General features: G+C 32.3%; 1 protein-coding gene and 1 long non-coding RNA gene across 5 annotated transcripts in view; one reads left to right on the forward strand and one right to left on the reverse strand.

Moving 5' to 3' along the window:
- Positions 1–21105, reverse strand: part of LOC127699011 (uncharacterized) — a 314933-nt gene that overhangs the window by 274605 nt on the left and 19223 nt on the right. The gene's annotated exons all lie outside the window — the stretch shown is intronic.
- Positions 8717–21105, forward strand: part of LOC127698983 (alpha-soluble NSF attachment protein-like) — a 211242-nt gene continuing 198853 nt past the window's right edge. The window contains exons 1-2 of one of the 2 annotated variants that reach the window (XM_052202774.1): positions 8717–8902; positions 17387–17466. In XM_052202774.1, coding sequence (XP_052058734.1) covers positions 8811–8902; positions 17387–17466 — 172 coding nt within the window. In that variant the 5' untranslated portion in view covers positions 8717–8810. Of the gene's footprint in view, positions 8903–14165; positions 14355–17386; positions 17467–21105 lie in introns of those variants that run through there. The other variant, XM_052202775.1, reaches the window with a different exon arrangement.

Here is a 21105-nt window from a genome sequence, read left to right on the forward strand (position 1 = left end):
TTGTAGGGATATGTAGACGACAAGTAACTGTTTGCTATTTGTGTTTTTAGGACTTTTATCATACCACTAGGGTTTCTGAAATTGTCCGGTTATTAGGTTACCTTCAAATAAAAACACAAATTTCTGTTCAGTTGGAATACACAGATCTGTTTTGTTTATTATTGTACAATACTACACATCAAATTGAAATACAAATTATCAAAGTAATAATTAACAAATGCAATAAAATTGTAAATAAATCAAATAACATTGAATAATTTAAGCTTTCCATTAAAAATTATTGTTCATGTATATTGTTCATTTCCTGAAAATGAATTAAGTATTAAGTTACCTGAAAAATAAATCTAATTAGTATTTCATTTTAAAAACTTTTAATAATATGTTAAATTTGATTTTGAACTTTAAAAACAATACATAGATTGAATATACACAAAATACATAAAATACTTTAATATATTTGAAAATTAAATCCAGAGTATTACTTTTCATTATATTGTATTCTAAGCATGAAAATAGAAAACTAATGTTGTCACTTTTCTTAAAATAAAAGTACATGTATAAAAATAAATGAATTTAAAAATAAACTCTTAACCATAAATACTTTCCCAATTTAAATGATTAAGTCGTTCCAAAAAATGTGTAAAGTCTACTAACCTTTAAAATAAAAACACAAAGTTCTGTTCAGTTGGAATACACAGATAGTACACCAACTGAACAAACTTGTTTATATAGTACCCGCAAAAATTATCCCATTAATCAAATAAAGTAATAAACGTCGGTACTAAAATTTTGCATCTTTGAAGTGACCGTTGAAATACCCTTATTTAAACTCTTAACCTTCCCAATACACTTAAAAGTAACATGTGTAATGGGGTTTACGCAACATGGTCATTTAGTAATCTGAATCGAGTGTTTACTTACATCATAAACCCCACTGGCTAAATTTGTACATGGTCTATAAAACTTTATACATGGACATTTATCTATGGACAAGTGCAACTAAACTATGTATACATTATATTTCAAACTTTGAAGAATATTAAATGAAAACTTCTCTATAATATAAGTACAAGTAAAAGCGTTTGTGCTTCTCGTCTTAAATTTATATAACTGACAAGCCATTTCAGTTGAATTCCAACTGTTCCATAAACTTACTGCCTCGAACTGAATAGAATAATCTTGTACATCAACATTAGAACCATCAAAAGTACAAGGTTTCTTTTCAAACCTAATCATTTGAAAAATCAAAATTTAAACAAAATCCAAAATAGATTTAAAACAAAAATATTCAAACCAAAACTGAGGGATCAGATATCCTGGTCACGACACCATTTGTAACAGGAGGGAGTCGGTGACGACACCTTCCGTGACGTGTAGTGGCTAGTACTTCGTCCCTATTCGATCCTCCGGATACCTGATATCAGATTTTGGCAGAATAGAGACACAAATCAAATAGAACTCAACAATTTATTTACAAATGTACAACATTCAATTAGAACAGTCAAATAAAATGAAAAAGAATACTATTTCAAATATGAAATGGAAAAGAAAAGTATTTCCGGTCAAATGAATGAAAATAAAATAGTTATTCAAATCAAAAACTTAGATAAAAAAGTAACTGTATACTTCGTGTTGTGTTTTAGAATTTAGAAAATCGTAACAAATTAATGCCATTGTAGTTGCTGTTGATTAACTCGAATGGAATGATTCAGTCCGGCGAGCTGGTATATAGAGAAGGGTGGCAGTGATACACTGCCGGCTCATATATACGTGAGGAGAGTTGTTTTTTTTTTTTTTTTGTTCAAACCCACCGCAGCAACACCTACTCATGTGATAAGGAAAATCTTATGAATTTCAAAGATATAAATAAAAATATGGTATTGAAGAAAACTTGAATGAATTAATATTCATCAAATATATAAAGTAATATGAAATTTAAATTCTTTAATAGTTAAATTATTAAAGCTACTTTGTATTTTAGCCTGTCTAGATCAAATTATACATAAAATAAACATTTAATTAAGAAAATACTATTCTGAAACATTTAAAGGGAGACTACCTAAACCACATTCAATTACTGAACAAATTTAGAAAATCCGAGTTGTTCAACATGTTTGCTCTCAAGTTTAAATTCGTATGTAATAAGCACCAGGAGGTTTTTAGAAACCAAAAATAAATTCCTTTGTTGGGTAGATATGAATATATTTATGACACTTGCCTAGTGATTTGACAATTATATATCTATTTCTTATTATTTATGCGGCAAGTGATATCGAACTAAATCCAGGCCCAACACTCGACTCACCAGATAACTGCTTGCATAATGATAGTTCAACTGATATGTTGGATTTTTATAACGATAGCAGTTATCTGGTGAGTCGAGTGTTGGGCCTGGATTTAGATTTAGATAAAAATCTTTTGACTTTTTCATGCTTGAACCATGGAAGTATTGAACCAAGGAATTGTATATTAAATATACAATTCCTTGCTTGAACGTACAAAGTCTTCTCCCTAAAAATCAATAGTTGAAGCTGAGGTGGAGAACAGGGACATAATCTGATTTACCGAAACACGAAACATGGCTAAAGTCCGATATTGCTGATAGGAAATTAAAATTATGTAATTTTAAGACTCCGTATCGAAAGGATCGGCCGGGATGGAGACAGAATAGGTGGTAGGGTCCTAGTTTATGTAAACTGAGAAAATATACCAAATAAACAACGTCATAATCTTGAAAGACAACAGCTTGAGTGTCTTTGGATAGAAAAATAACACAAAAAAATGTAAATGTCTGTTTGGAGTATTTTACAGACCCCCTGATTCTAATGCGCAATACTGGGATGATATTGAATTTTCGTAACACACGACTCTATACAAATGTTATCTTGCAAAACTGTCTTAATCAAGCATTTGAAAATCTTACATTTTTTTGCGAAACCAGTTCATCTTTACTGGATTTAATTTTAGTAAATGATACTGACATACTTTTATTCACTGAAGTCGGTGATAACATTTTGGAAGCTAACGTAAGATATCACTGTCCCGTGAGTGGCATTATAAACATTAAAAAACACCAAATAAGGTTTTTAGTAGGAAGATTTGGGATCATGCTTTACTGATTACAAAAGTGATCTAAGTGAAGTCAATTGGGATAATATTATTAACAATAATGACGTAAATGTTGCCGTGACAAACATTACAGAAACTTTATTAAAAATAGCTGCAAAACATATACCTTTCAAATTTGTCAAAGTTAGATCTCAAGACCCGCCATGGCTAGCTGGTCATATAAAGAAACTAATTCGGCGTCGAAAAAGACTTCATAAAATGGCAAAGAAAAAGAATACTACTGATTCTTGGCGGCAATTTCGATATGTTAGGAAACAGTGCATAAATTTAATCAAAACAGCTAAACCTGACTTTTAAACAAGCAAGTAAATATATTAGAGAATCCAGAAACAAATGTAAAGAATTGGTGGAAGCTTTTGAGAAACCTATCTGGGCAGCCTTCGAAAGCATCAAATTACCCCCCTCTGTTAGTAAATAATGAATATATAGAAGACGATAATGAAAAAGCAAATGCATTTAATTCTTCTTTTGTCAGCAACCGACCGTGGATGATTCTGAAGCGTCATTTCCTAATACCCCCTGTCCGATGATTTACCAATCTTAAACAATATTATAATAACAGAAGAGGAAGTTTTTGATCACTTGTCTACGCTAGATTTCACTGAAGCGACGGGCCCTGGTGAAATTAGTTGTAGGCTACTGAAGTATGCTGCTCGTGAGTTAAGTTGGCCCCTGGCTCAGCTTTTCACTAAATCTTTACGGGAAGATGTTTATCCAGAAAAGCGGGCGTTATATAAGTATTCAAGAGTGGTGATAGGGGACTGGTGATCACTGGTGTCAAACTATAGGCCGATATCACTATTGTCTATATATCATTGGTAAGAGTATGGAACGTTGTGTTTTTAAGCATTTCTTTAACTTTTTAACAAAAAATAATCTAATAAAAAAATGCCAGTTTTCATGCCTGGAGATTCTACAATTAACCAACTTTTACACATATCAGATTTATATGGCAAAGCTCTTGACTCAGGAAAAGAGATTCGTGTTATCTTTTTTTTTATATATAAGTCGTGCTTTCGATCGAGTCTGACATGAAGGTCTTATCTATAAACTTAAAAATTTTGGTATAAGAGGAAACCTAATAAGGTAGATGGGGGTCTAAATTAAAATCCATAGAATTTTTTAATAATTTGTCAAAAAGTAGTTTATGTCATGCTTTTTTTCAAAAATATAATATAAGTATTGGTCACCGGGCTTTTTTTCGAGCTACAGGTTGTGTAGATTATGCATGGGAAACACAATTTTTTGTGATAAAAAGAAAACTAAACCATAGAATTTTAAGATGAAATATGAGAAGATATATAGCTCTAATAATATGCTTTCAGATAAGAAACAGAAAATGTGGGGTCACCGAACTCGTTTTCTTGTTACATCATAGAATAGGTAAATTCATAACACATTCTATTATAAAAGTTACTTTATCTAAATTATCTCCCCTTATGTGGCACAGTTGAAAAAAATAGAAAAAAAAAAATTCTGTTTTTTTGTAAAATACAGCCGTAAAATATCATAAAACAAATAATTTTCTATATTAACACAAAAAGTCTTGCACATGAATTACATACTACTCTCGAAATTTGCACATTTCATTAAAGATCTAGACCGATTGTTATCTGCTTTTCAAAATCCAAGATGGAGGAAGACACACTTACAGTGGCTTATGTGCTATTTTTCAAATCGGAAAAAAAGTTGTTATTTCAGGTCAATCCTCGGATAATTTTAGAGTAAATGCTGGCGTCCCTCAAGGATCAATATTAGGCCCCTTACTTTTCTTTGTATATACAAATGACATTGTATGCGACATAGACTGTAATATAAAACTATATGCTGACAATACGTCCCTTTTCATAGTTGTTGAAGATGAATATGCAGCAGCGAGCAAACATAATTCTGACATAGAGACTATCAACAATTGGTCAATCCAATGGCTAGTAAACTTCAATACAAAAAAGACTGAAGCTATGACAATTTCTAAGAAATCAGTACAACACCTTGGTTTCATTTTTCATGAGGATGGTTTGTGGCAGTCTCATCTCAATAAAATAATTGAAAAGTTAACACCCAGATTGAACTTATTTCGTGCATTAAAATTCAAATTGAAAAGAAAGCATTTACAAACTATATATTTAAGTTTTATCCGACCTTTATTTGAATACGCAGATATTATTTGGGACAATATTCCAGACTTAAACTAGAAAATATGCAAGAAGCAGCTAGGATAGTTACTGATGGTACCAAGCTATCATCCAAAAACAAATTGTACGACGAAACGGGGTGGTAGTTACTATCAGAAAGACGCAGAAAACATAAAAAGTTTCACAATAAAACCACCGGTATTATCCCCAACATTTGTTTAATATTCATAACTTTGACACAAGGCGAACGACTGACACGCAACATATAAACCGTAGAACAGCATTTTATCAGAATTTTTTTCTTCCATCAGTTATTCGATCTTGGAACGATATTCTGGAAGATATCAGATTAAGTCCATCTAAGTTTAAACTTAAAAGTTACCTAAATCAAAACTTAAGTAAAATACCAATTTATTATCTTTGTGGAGAAAGGAAGGGACAAATACTTCATGCCAGACTTCGGATGGATTGCAGTAGTCTAAATGAGCATTTATTTGAGAGAAATCTTGTAGAAAGTAAGAACTGTACTTGCGACAGAATCGAGAGCAGTAAGCATTTTCTGCTTGAGTGTAATAATTACTCCCTTGTTTCCGAATCCCTTTGTATTTATATATTACTGCATTTATTACATGTATCTGCCTGATGATACAATCTTCACCTGGGCTTTTCCCATTCTCGGCTGACATAGATACCTTATAAACTTCTTCAAAAGAGATATAAGCATCTAAATCATTACAAAATATATCATTCTTTACAATTAATGTTTCTACACCATAATTCTTATTGTTATCTATATTGGTATTCAACAAACTATGAAAACTGTCCTTCCATTTTTGTCTGTTAATTTTTGAGCAATGTAAATACTGGTTTTCAGCTAGGCATACCTGATTCCAATTTACAGTTAGTTCATCATTCCACCATCTTTTTTTAAACGTCGTTCTTTGTTATTAACACAGTTCAAAAAAATTTATCTTTTTGTCTAATTTAACATTCATCTCATAATGCATAATATCAACAAATTCACGATATATATTGTCTAATTCAGATTGAACACCATTACAAGATTCTAAATTTGCAATGCATGAATTAATAAGATTTATTATATTTTCATCATTCATCCATGTATCAGGAATATTTTTCACATTATAGACAACATGATTAATTCTGTTATCACAACTATTTAAACTTTGCTTATTGATATTTTCACATACTGCACTTTTCAATTCCCAGCATAGAACTGAATGCTCAGGTATGTGTTTTGGCTCACTTGATCCTGTTGTTAATCTTTTATTTGCTAACACACTTGCACGAACGACTTCAAAATTTTTTAAACTATTTATTTTTTCAAATGTGGCGATACAATAATCAACCACTGATGATCCTCGTGTTGATGCATATGCATGTGTAGTCGTTACTTATTTGATAACGACCATTTTAAAATACGTAACAATTAACATTAAATAAAAATTCACAAAATATTTCTCCGTAACTATTTGCCTTAAAATCAATAAATGCACGCTCTGGCTAATTATATACCCCTGGAATATAATCCACTATATCTCCAATCATGCTGTTAAAAGCACCACATATGTAAAATTGACATCCATTCGGAATAGAGTATATTTGAGACTTAAGTGTATCAAAAAATTCATTAGCATTTGTTTAAAGAAGGCTCAGGAGGTGTTGGCCTATTAGTGAAAGAGGAATTGTCTACTTTCAACATTAATGTTGAAGACAGTAGTGCCAAATTACTGGACAATAGTTAAAATTCGAAAGAATGAATGAATAGTATGCTGTTAACCTATCTAGCCTTTTTGAATATTGACCCATTCGTTTTAGAATATTTAATTGTCTTGATGCCTTTTTGCATATTTCAGATATATGATTGTTAAAGTTTAAGTCCGCATCTATAGCTATTCCAATAGGTTTAAAATTTTCTCGCAAAAAAAATTGTTTCCATTTGAATTGAATATCAAATTATGTTTATTTGTTTTTTTCCAATGGCTATAGCCTGGAACTTGTCAGGATTAGCCTTCATTAAATTTATCGAAAACCATTTTATTAGTTTTAAACTATCAGTTTCTAAACTTTTAGCAACTTTATCTATATCACAATCACTATATGATACAATGTTACCATCAGCATAATTGTAAATGGTGCTATTTTATACAAAATGAAATATGTCATTTAAGAAGACATTGAAAAGAACTGGACCAAGAATTGACCCTTGTGGTACAACTTTAAACATACGATCCCATTCATTGTACATGCTGTAGGAACTTCCAATTTTAATACGTTGTTTTCTGTTTTCTAAATAACTTTGTAATAATTTTAGAGAATTTTTAGACAGACCGTATGCTTCCAATTTTAGTAAAAGTAAATCGTGCGGTAACTTGAAACAATCAAATGCTTTAGATAGATCCATTAGAATTGCAGGAATAAATTTGTTGTCGTCCAGAGCTTTTTTCCAGTCTTCTATTCAGTCTTCCATTCAGTTGAAATGGACTATAATTCTATTATTTACTTATGTATTTATCTGTCCTAGATGTTCTTGCATTTCTTTGTACTGTATTCCTGTCACGTAATGTTGTCATTTTAGCGGTATTTTTCTTCTTCTTCTTCTTCTTCCTTCATCTTCTTCTTCTTCTTCTTCTTCTTCTTCTTCTTCCAAATACTGCCCACATTCAACATGATGAATATTCTGGCAAGTTGCGCATGATTATTTAGTTAACATTGCCATATAAGCGGGAGGATTGGCTAGCCCGGCATAAAACCAGGTTCAACCCACCATTTTTTCTTAAAATGTCCTGTACCAAGTCAGGAATATGGCAGTTGTTATTACATAGCCCGTTTCTATGTATGTTGCCGTTTGTTTTTGTAGCAGTTCAGTGTTTCTGTTGTTCCGTTTTGTTTCCTCTTATAGTTGATGTGTTTCCCTCAGTTTTGGTTTGTGACCCGGATTTGTTTCAGTTAAATCGACTATTGAACAGCGGTATACTACTATTGCCTTTATTATATTATCTTATGATAGTAAGTTTATTGTAGTTAGAAAACCAGGAAGGGTTCAAACAGAAAGATTTTGAAAGCAAAGCCGAAAAACCTTGCACCTTACAATCAGCATGATTGTGGTTTATAGATATCACATAGTTACAAAGTACCGAAACAAACAGGCACTAACGTAGACTTTATTAGATCACAATATACGAATACTAAAAATCCAGACTAAAAATAAGGCATAGGTACTTAAATTCAGTCACGAATCCGCGATGTTGCGGATGTGTATGTGTGTTCTAGTTGTAGTATAATAGTCCCAGATTTTAGTCTTCTTCCAAATACTGCCCACATTCAACATGATGAATATTCTGGCAAGTTATAGTGAATAACTAATACATATATCATTTGAATCAAATGGGACACCATAGTCTTGGTCCGAGTTGGCCATATTCCATTTTGAAGCGTTCTGTTGAGCAAGAAAATCAGTGATGTCAAAACGTAAATAGTGGTGTGACTCACTAACAAATACACGTAAAGAATATAAATAAAATCATGGCAGATAACGAACAAAAAGCTCGACAGTTAGTTGGTGAGGCCGAGAAGAAAGAGAAGTCTGCTCAAGGTTTTTTGGGATCATTGTTTGGGTAAATATACCCTTGGCGTGTAATTCATAATGGGAGCTTAAATTATGATAATTTTTTTATCTCGAAAAAGTGTTACTTTTGTTCTAGAGTTAAGAAAAGAACTACTATACTGCCGTATTGTTAGTCTGAATTCAATCAAAGTAGCTACGATATATTATAGTTAACTTTTACCAATGTCTACTCGTACCACGGCAAACTCGTATCATTGAACATTTTGGGAACAAACCCCCTATATATGGTGATAATACCTTTATAGAGTGATTGCCCTTCTATAGAGGGATATATTTGTTTAGACTGGATTTAAAGCAGAACATGGGAAATGCGCATTTTCTACTTATTATGGGGGTTGGTGGTCTAGTGGTTAAGACTGATGACTACAGTGCTGAAGGTCCCGGTTCAATCCTGACTCAGGGTGCTGGAAATTTTAGTACATTAGATTTAGAGGGGTGATTTTCACCCTCCACACATCTCTGGTACCCATACTGGAGTTTAAACTAGAATGTGTACTTTGGGGGCCTCGGTTGGTCAAACTGGCCCTGACTTTGACCAGGAGATCAATCTTCAGATATCTCTTCGGTTTGTCTGTTCCCGCCTTGATGCCCGGTGATTTTCTCGTACTTCGGCTTCCTTTACCATAATAACAGACTTCCTGGTTTCCTATCACTCCCGTGGTGTTGGGTTGAGGAATTGTCCTTGGTGGTGGGTTGTACATATGTTAGTGACACATCTCCATTAACATGATTAATCCTGTTAGGGAGAGTTCATGGATACTACTGTTCGCAGCTTTCGAGGGGAGCTCTGAATAACGGAGGTATCAACCCGAACATACATACATATGGCAGTAACCTGCAACATTGGATGCACCAATTGATGTACTTAATTGAATATGCACATGTCTAGTTTACTGCTAAACTGACTGAATATACAATCTATTGTTCATCCAAATTGAAAGCTTTGATGATCCGGTAAATTCCACTCAGTTATGCTTCAATGAACAGATTTTTAGTGTTAGATTTAACATAAAATTTAAAGATCAGCTGTCCCTATTGACATATTGTTGTTGATCAGGTGTTCAGATAGGTACACAATAGATTGCAAGTTCTGTCATTTTAGAAGAAAACTGCACATGCCATAGCCCAATTTTTAGAAAAGTGCAATAATTGATACCTATAATGCTATAGATTATAGCCAATATAACTAGAAAATGCACTTTTGCCATCTTCCTGCTTTAAATCCAGTCTAAACAAATATATCCCTCTATAGAGGGTAATCACTCTATGCAGGTACATGTATTATCAACATATAGGGGCTTTGGTCCCAACCTGTTGAAAACTAGTATCACTACAAAATCTTACCAACTTATTCAAAGGGAAACTTCGCAAATAAATGAAAAATTGATATTCAATGCCGCTTTTTCAAATTGCATGAATATTTAAATGAATGTGCTGAAATTGTAGGAAAATCTTTAAAATTTCAATAAATATTAAAGGAAAGATAACTTTATGAGTACCAACGCTAGGTGTTGGAAGAACAAGGACAGACAAAAATGATGAATACTCAAAATGAACTACTCTTATTTACCAACCTAGATTGTTTTTTCATTTGTTTTCTCTTCTTTTTTAAGAACATTTCAATACAACTTGTGTAGAAATCAATGCAAACAATACCAATGTATTTTTATACGACCGCAAAAAAATTTGGCGGTCGTATATTAGTATGGCGTCGTCAGTGTCGTGGTCCAAAGACGCATTGGTTTTCGCACTCTAACTTTAGTTTAAGTGAATGGATCTCTATGAAATTTTATCATAAGGTTTAATACCACAAAAGGAAGGTTGGGATTGATTTTGGGGGTTATGGTACCAACAGTTAAGGAAAAAGGGGCCAAAAATAAGCATTTTTCTAGTTTCCAGACAATAACTTGTGTTCAAGTGTATGGATCTCTCTGAAATTATACCACAAGTTTCCATACCACAAAGGGATGGTTAGGATTGGCTTTTGGGGGTTATGGCTCAAACTGTTTAGGAATTAGGGGCAAAACAGGGGAAAAAACAAGGCCTTCTTGGTTAATGGACAATTTAAAAGCAGTGTAAGGGAGGTAATCCAAAAACAAAATTGTACAATGTTGGATTACCTCCCTTACACAGCTTTTAAATTATCTATTTAAGCCTTTATGATGTATCTAAATTGGTAATTATGGTTGCAAACTCCATTGAAAATTTGAATTGAGATTATGACCATATCTTGAGGGAAAGAATTTTTTTTCGGAAAAGGGGGGAGGGTGTAAAAAAGAAATTGTGGGGGGCAATTTATTTTTTTCATTTCAGATTTCAGAAATTAAAAAGAAAATTTCTTCAAATATTTTTTTTTTTTGCAAAAATTTTTTTTTTGGGGGGGTGGGGGTGGGGTCAATATGCAACAGCATAGTGTATTTGCTAAATATTTCGTTTCCGTTCTCTAACTTTAGTTTGTCTCAACCAAATGTTATAAAATTTATACACAACCATTTTAGAGTTATGCGTGTTTGCAAATAGAAAAATTGCTGAATTTTTAGTTTCTGTTCTCTACTTAAGTTAGCCTTAACCAAATGTTATGAGACTTACACACAATGCTTATTACCACAAAACTCAGATCAAATTCAAATTTAGGTAGCGTCACTTTTACCGTTCTTCAGTTATGTCCCTTTATAACTATATGATATGCAAGTGGGGGCATCATCTGTGTCCACATGTGGACACTATCCACATTTATTTTCATCATGCTTGAAGATATTGATTGACAATTGGTATATAGTTTTATCATGACAAGTTACAGATCAAGTTCAAATTTTTGTTTCGGTCTGATAATTTTGTGCAGAGTTATGGTCCTTGGACTTGAAAAAATTCACTCCATATATTCAGTTTTCCCCACTGTTTTTAGTCATGCTTGAAGATATTGACTTGATATTTTCTTTTTGTTTACACCATTACAAGTTATAGAACAAGTTAGTATTTTGTTCCAGTATAATGAATTTTTACCCGGTAGGGGACTATGTATTGCCATGCAATACTCTCAGAATGCTTGTTTATTGTAAAATATTTATATTCAAATCAATTTATCACCCAAAATGAGTACATTGTCGAGATTAACACAAATGTTCAATGTGCAAATTCCACTTACAAAATGTACCATGAAAAGACTTGGGTTGAATGGACTTGGACTTTGGGCGAGATTGGTTTTTGGGCCGGAACGATCTGATACCAACATAGATTAAGTTTTTTTTTTATGCTTTATTGTCCATAATTTCATCAACATACATATTAAAATCAACAAAACATCAAATATTATCATACTTTCCAACACATACAGCTTATTTAGGTTTAATGTCCACATTTTCATCAACATATTACATATCAAATTATATTTATTACATAATGAATATTAACATGTTTTCAACCATCATCTAGCATTAAAGAGTTTAACATGTTTTCAAACATAAAACTAAAGCGCTTAATGTCTAAGTCATCTATTGGCACAAAATAGAATTAATTAAATTGTTGTGTTCTGTTGATTTGAGACGACTCATATCAGCTTGTGTTTTGATAATTATTATTTTACGGATTATGGTTATCTCGTACCTTTGAAAACTCATACCACTAAAAGAAAGCTCATACCACTGCAAAATCGTACCATTGCTAACTCGTACCACAGTAAATTTGTATCATTGCAAACTCGTACCAACTTATCTAAATGTTCTCAAATGGTGTTAAATGTTCAAAGTCACAATGACCAATTTGTAGCTGATTGTTCCTTGGCTAATTGGAAGATTGAAGAAAACAAATAGTTAAGTTTGTTTTGATATGTTTTTTGTGTTGTGTCTAATTGTATCTTGACTAGTAGGCATGAGAACATAACAAAAAATAAAGTTTAATTTTGATTCTTTATTGGCTACCATTTCATTTACATACTTGTATATAAAATCAGCAAAACATCAAATATTATTATAATTTTTTTTATAACATACACTGAATGTTTATATCACAAAAGTGTGAAAAATGTGGCTTTGAGACGACTCATATCAGCTTTTGTTTTGATAATGAAGAATTGTATTTGATAATAGACATTATAGAATTAATTAAATTTTGAATGTGAAAGCAGTTATAACAACAACACTTTAGGAATTGCTGCAGTAATTTAATGAGATCGACATGTTTCGGTGTCTTCAGGATAAAAACAATCATAATTTAGTATATACAGTATTTATTTATGAAAAATCATAACAATGAAGTAGTACAATTATACATTAAATTCAAATATGGGATTTGGAAACAAGTTTGGAAAAACTTTTATAAATCTGTCTCCCAAAATTTAATAATTTGATTAGTTAAATACAGACCAAGGAGGTTGTATGACATACAACCTCCTGGTACAGACATAATCACACAATTTAAGGAATTAGATTATTAATAAGAATGGTAATAGAAAGTAATGTAAAGATAACAAACAATTCAATTTAAGTCTTAAGAAATTCAAGAAAATTGATATTTTTTCTATAAAGATTTGCAAAAACAATTCATAAAACATTCATTTGTATTTTGTATATATTTAATACAACGAGTTTGCAATGGTATGAGTTCTCATCTCATTGGTATGAGTTGACTTTTTACTTTAAGTGGTACGAGTTGACTTGCTTCCTTATTTAACGAAAAACATAATCACACAATTAAAAGAATTTACTTTATGAATGAGAATGGTGATAGAAAGAAATGTAGGAGATAAAAATCATTTCATTTAACTAAAAGGTCTACGATAATTAAGTTAGGTCAATACAGTAATTAATTCATGTATAAAGAAAATCCATGTTATTTAAAAAAAAAATTTAAAAACATTCGTATTTTACACTTTCCAATGGAACGACTTTGCAGTGGTATGAGTTGACTTTTAGTGTTACGAGTTAACTTGCTTCCTGACTTAACGATTACATTGAAAATGTAAACAATAATGAAAAATTATTGTAACGTTTAAGACTAATTGGCGGAATGCAAAGTAGGATTGGGAACTGATTAATTATGGACTTAACAACAATGTTTGTGTCTATGTTTACATGATCTTACATTGTGTTGTTGTTATGTTTATGTGAAAATACTTGGATGTTACCAGCTAGATGTGAACCCTCAAACTCGGGATTTAAAGGCAGTGCTCTAACCAGCTGAGCCAAAGAAGATCTTCCCTAACTCAATCAGTTAGACTACTCTTATATCTCCAGTTATACAACACTCTTCTCTCTTTTCTTTTTCCGGTCTGCGTACCATCCATCCAAGCAGCTCACAGATCAACTGCTGGACAAGTTGTCAACTCCTGAGTCTTTCACTCGGAAACCCACTGGCCAGTTCCATGAGGTCTATCATACTTAAGGCCAACCTTAAAAATATGTTTGTTTGCAGTTTTCCGACTGTACCTTCAGACTGAAGGGTCGGTAGGTAGGAAAAATATTTTATTTTATCAGCCAAAATGAAGTTTAAACAAGCAGTTACACAAACCAAGTTTCTTGTGAAATTTTTTTTTTAAAACAACAAACACTGAAAACCAACATGAAATGAACAGGCATTTTCAGATAAAAACTTTTCAACCAAAATTGAAACTATAATATGGTGTGATTATCCAATTTATGACATTATTAAATACTAGTACTGGAACACTTATAAGATCTTATAAACAAGGAATGACTAGAATTGTTTTAAAGAAATTGTTCACTGACATATGCTTCTTTACTAGAACATTTTCATGAGTAGAGTATTTTCATTAGGAAAATGAAGATATCAAAGATTCATAAGACAATGTAAGAGTGTTATCAATAAAAGAAATTAACCATTGAATCTTTCTCAATTAAAAAAAAAAGGAAACTTGAAAAAATATATTTGACATCTGACTGTTTTCATAAATCTAACAATATTTAATTATATGTAATAAGGTTATATTTTGAAAGATATGTTGATGGGATCAGGCTTTAATTAAAACCAAAAAAAATCTTAGACTTCAGGGTGAAATCAATGGCACCCCTTTAAAAGTAAATGGTCTGTACTGAAATGTTTTGACTGCATAAAAAATTGGCAGCATAGCTCCTAAGGACATGTTTTAATTCAATTCACACAAGCCACACTGTTTGGGTATATTTAATATTGTAAGAGGGAGAAGAATTGCAATGAGTGGGGTAGCTCCCCTTATCCTAAAGGAGCATACTCATTGCAATAGAAGATAGAATTAACATAGAGAAAGTATATTATTTTTACAAGCCAACCATTCATTTTCTTTACATCTTTGTGTAGTTTCTGTGGCTTCTTATAGATTTGGCATTGTCTATCGATTATAAATTTCAAATGCGCCCTTCCTGGCGTGTTTACAGATATCCATGAAGTCATGGAGAAGTGGTTTCATCCTTGTTGTCTTCACGAGGTTTTATGGAAACTATGGCATACTTCAGGCTGCTGTCAAATTGTTTAACCACTGATATTGGTTCCATAAAGTCAGGCTCAAGAGATTCTGTACCCGATCTGTTTGAGATGGAAACGGTTATCATGTCGGTTTTATGAATATCCGCTGCATCATGCGTTCTCAAATCGTCAATGATATCTGTCTGAATCTGTATAAACAGTTTACTATTAAACTTTTTTGGTTGTTATTTGTTTTAAAGTTGACAGAAAACGACAGCGCAAAGTACTCCTCCATGTCGGGTGGGTCTTTTCACCACCGAACACCACCGCACACCACCGAACACCGCCGAACACCCAAAAAAACCATCAACCACTGAGAAAATTAGTGATTTTTTACAATAAATCGGTAAAATCAATTAAATTACGTCTAATTTAACAATTTTTTAGACGTTTATATGCATCATTTTTCTGTTAAAGTCGATTATCAATATAATCCATATACATGTAAAGAAAAACGTCTCCGGATTCATCACTATTTTTCTGGATTACATTGTTTGTGTATAAGAATCATTTGACATCAATTACTGATGAAGGATATTAGTTACCCGAAATATTTAACATTTGTTCATGTCTCTTTTCTTGTTATTGATACAACTATTTTATAAAAGAAGAAAAAAAATGAAGAAAAAATTATTTGAGGTGTCCAGTGGTGGTTTGCAGAGTTGTAGTGTTATAGACTCTCCTTTTTTGTTCGATGTAGATATTTGTTCTCTTAACCTTATTATTTGTTGAATTAATAACTTAAATATTATATTTAGGTCACATTTATAACAATAAGAGTTAAAAAAAAATAATTTTTGGGGTGTTCGGTGGTGTTCGGCGGTGTGCGGTGGTGTTCGGTGGTGAAAAGACCTACCACTCCATGTCTTCATCAATACCTGTAAACAATCTCCATGTGCTTTATTATTAAACGGTCCCATGTACGCTTGACAAGAAGGTAATAAAAACCGAACTTGAAACGTGTAATCGACCCAGACTTTAAATTAATTCCGGAAACGACCAGAAGTTCCGGATTGCGTCAATAGAAAAATAAAAATAATTTCTTCAAATTAAAAGCAATAAAATTTTCACAGTCGGGCGGATTTTCCATGGTCGGTCGGTAAACTGCAAACAAACAATATTTTGATTTAAGCCTAATGACCTGCTGGTGAGCTAAAGAAGATCTTTCCTAACTCAATCAGTTAGACTACTCTTATATCTCCAGTTATACTATAAGTTATATGGTTTGCTACTGACCCACTACAGATCCATAGAAGGTTAGTAAAATCCATAGGGGTTGAGGCTTAAGGCAAATTTGGATCTGTAGAGGGTCAGTAGTAAAATGTAAAACAAATTTATTGCACGCAGAGTGATAATGAACTAAAAAATTCTTCTGTCCCTCCCCCCCTCCCCCCCCCCCCTCCTCCTTTTTCCAAATATCAAATGGTCATCAGACATGACCTTACCATTCTTGTTCTATGAATGTGCAAATTTGATTGATCTACAGCTGGACTTGAAAATTGGTATTTGCTGTCATTTAGCACACAGCATTTAGGAGTAAGAGCAAAGACTGGTCTGCTTGGATTCAGATTAATGTGTTGGGGTAAGCTGCCATGTCTTCTTACAGACTGCTACATTGTTAACCAGCAGGTCTTGTAATCTGTTGTGAGTGAAGAAAAAAGAAGAATCCAACCATGTCTAGTCAGTAGTGTCCTTATTTTTAGGTTTATTGGATAAAGTGCAATTCTGGATGTTAGGTTAAAGTATATGAATTTGCGAGTAAAACATCAAGCTGTATGTGATGTTATATGTTTCTGATGGTACAGTCAAACTTTCAATTCAAATATTTGAATCTATGAGTGACTTTAGAAAAAGTTAATGTAATTTATGGTATCAAAATCCCATTTGTCACTGAAACTTTAACAGCAATTTATCATCATCAATCCTGTACATGTTAGTATTGAAATTAGATTTTACTGCATTACCAAGAACAAGGCAAACTTATTAACCAAGGATTACCCATGTTTCTATTATCTAGATCATCCAGTAAAACAGAAGAAGCTTGTGAGCTTTATGTGAGAGCAGCAAATGCATTTAAAATGAGTAAAAAGTGGGCAGGTAAGTAAAATACACATATAGAGAATATGCATATTTTTGATTTAGCTTATCACTAACATATTTGCATGACTATTTGCTATGTACAGTCTTTTACATAAACTGCAACAAAATTTTAAGAAAGTAATGAAATAATTTAAGGTCTTGTAATCTGGTGTGAGTGGGAAAAAAAATGAATAGAATCCAACCATGTCTAGTGTTCTCATTTGTAGGATTTTTTGGATAGAGTGCAGTGCTGGATGTTAGGTTGAAGTATATAAATTTGGGAGAAAAACATTAAGCTGGTTAGTTAATGAATAAAAACTTGCATTACCTTAGAAAAGAAAGTGGGTGTTATTATATAAATAACTTGTACAAAATGTCTATACTAATGATGATTTCATAATTATAAGATAACTGTTTAGAAAACTTTGCATTTTTATACGACCGCAAAAAAATTTTTGTGGTCGTATATTGGTATGACGTTGGCGTCGTCGTCGTCGTCCGGCGTCGTCGTCCGAATACACATTAGTTTTCGCACTCTAACTTTAGTTTAAGTGAATAGATCTCAATGAAATTTTACCATAAGGTTCAATACCACAAAAGGAAGGTGGGGATTGATTTTTGGGGTTATGGTACTAACAGTTAAGGAATTAGGGGCCAAAAAGGGGCCAAAAATAAGCATTTTTGTAACTTCCAGACATAACTTGTGTGTAAGTATATGGATCTCTCTGACATTGTACCACAAGGTTCCATATCACAAAGGGAATGCTGGGATTGATTTTGGGGGTAATTGCCTCCAAATTTTAGGAATTAGGGGCCAAAAAGGGGCCAAAAACAAGCATTTTTCTAGTTTCATGACAATAACTTGTGTGTAAGTGTATGGATCTCTCTGACATTGTATCACAAGGTTCCATATCACAAAGGGAATACTGGGATTGATTTTTGGGGGTAATTTCCTCCAAATTTTGGGAATTAGGGGCCAAAAAGGGGCAAAAAACAAGCATTTTTCTAGTTTCAGGACAATCACTTGTTTGTAAGTGTATGGATCTTTATGAAATTGTACTGCAAGGTTCCATATCACAAAGGGAAAGCTGGGTTGGAGTTTGGGGGTAATTGCCCTAAACGTTTACGAATTAGGGGCCAAAAAGGGACAAAAAAACAAGCATTTTTCTAGTTTCCAGACAATAACTTGTGTTCAAGTGAATGGATCTCTCTAAAATTGTACTGCAAGGTACCATACCACAAAGGGAAAGCTTGGATTGAGTGTGGGGGCGATGAATCATAAGGGGGTTCAAAAAATTGGGGGGGGGGGGATTTTTTTTTCCTTTTTTTTCTTGAAAATTTTCCATTTTAAATTGGTTATTTCTGATTTATATATAAAAGCAAATAATAATGATATGGTTTGAATAGCATACATGTGAACCTCCCGACAGGAGTACAATAATCCTGTTTTCAGGAGTCTCCTCCCGACCTCCGGTTGAAGAGGAAAATTATAATCCTGTGTATGAAATTTTTCATGAATGAAAAATTTCTGCCCAACATATCATCTCAGGCATCTGGTGTAACTCACATTACCTGAAGTTATATTTTACCTGTAAATCAATTAACATGCATAATTATATGGCTTCACTTGTCAGCTTGGGTGTCAAACATACTGGTAATCAATGATTTTTTACCTCAGGCTAACTGCCGTTGTGTAACAAAAACTGTGTATTTATTGGGTTACTTCCCTTGATTTATCCTGTTTTAAGTTACTTTCCTTTTAATAATGAAAATTTTTAAAAGAATATAAATAAAATATAAATTGAACAAATAATCATAAAAGGATGGTAAATAAATGATTTTAAATGTCTTAGGACAAATAAAAAAATAATAATTTGAAAATTATTTGAGGATTCTATACTTCCTTTCAAGGCTTAAATTGAAATTTATATATTAACTATGACCCTTGTTTAACAGTTAGAACGATTTTCTGAGTATGCAAACAAAAGCTATTTGCAGATGGTTAAACAAATGTTCTGGTTGCAATAAATGTTTTATAGAATATGAAGTAAAAAATTTAAAGAACATACTGAAAAAAATAAATGTTAGATTGAACATGTAAAATATAAAGATGGAGAAACTTTATAAGTACAAGGGTACTATAACATAATAAATTGGATGGAAAGTTGAAGAAAACACACTTTAAAAGACCATTTTTACAGCACACGGTTACATTTACGACAAATTTATGTCGATTAAAAACCTCCTGATCTGAGTCCTAATCTCCTGATCTGAGTTTCACAGTCCATCACATGTATGAATAGGTAAATTAAAAAATTATAAGTTCTTAGACCACTTTCATTCTGTGTCAGAAACCTATGCTGTGTCAAATATTTAATTACAATCCAAATTCAGTGCTGTATCAAGCTTGAATGTTGTGTCCATACTTGCCCCAACTGTTCAGGGTTTGACCTCTGCGGTCGTATCAAGCTGCGCCCCAGCGGAGCATTTTATTCGAATTACAAAGGATATTTAACCTGATTTTCGAAGTAAAAATTGGTTATTGATTTGGGGATGTAAGCAGGGCGGGCGGACAGGCGGCTGCCAAACAGTGTCTCTTCAATAACATGAAAACCCTTTGACAAAATTTAGATATGTTGTTTCCTGCGACTCAATGAAGGTCAAGTTCAATTTTCACGATTTTAGCTTTTCTCTTTTGTGAGTTATCACCCTTTTTAATATCCATAAGGCAGATTCCATAAAGAAAAGAAAATTTCCGTCAAAAAGAACAAATTAATAAAAATAATACTAACTGTTATTTGAATGATAATATGTGAATGTTTTATTGAATAGTAATGTTAAATAAAGCAAGAAAACCAATTATTGGATATGATTGTTTCCATTAAAAGTAGAAATGATCAAAACAAGTTGAAAAATGTGAAATGTTTGACGGAAATTACTTCCCATTTATTGACACAAGGTTTATGTGTTACAATGCTTTAAATTGACACTGGTATAATGGTTTTTATTAGTGTAGTCTGATTATTCAAACATCCCTGTTTCCAAATCTTTTGCTTATCTTTTGTTAAAAACATCTGTTATATATATTTTTTTCAATTTCAAACACCTTGCTTATTAGATGCTCGTCTGTCAATAAATGTTATGATAGCAACATGTTCATAAAATCTTGCCACATCATTGTAGGTACTTATATAAGCCTGTTAAAATTGTATTTCATAATATAATGTACATTAATCAAACACATTTTGGATCTTTCAATTTACTTTATTCAATCAATAGTTTTATCAAATCTGTTGCTAACATAAGTTCTGTCAAACTTGTCATCTTATGTTAGCAACATTTGGATGTGCTACAAATTACCCGGTAAGAGTTATCTGTCCTGGGTTGAAATCTTGTTAAATGTCAGGCGGCGTTATTTTGCAGGAGTTCTAAATATGACTTTCAACTAGGATAAGATCTCCAATGTTACGGTAGTTAAAAATCTCAAATATATATTGGCTGTCAAATTTATTTATGTTAGCACAATCTTATGTTAGCAACAAGTCCGTCAATATCTTATGTTAGCAACACTATTTAGTCTGTCAAAACTTATGTTAGCAACAATAATGTCCGTCAAATCTTATGTTAGCAACAAAAAAGTCCGTCAAATATTATGTT

Source organism: Mytilus californianus, unplaced genomic scaffold (assembly GCF_021869535.1).
Source record: "Mytilus californianus isolate M0D057914Y unplaced genomic scaffold, xbMytCali1.0.p SCAF_4, whole genome shotgun sequence".
Taxonomy (NCBI): domain Eukaryota; kingdom Metazoa; phylum Mollusca; class Bivalvia; order Mytilida; family Mytilidae; genus Mytilus; species Mytilus californianus.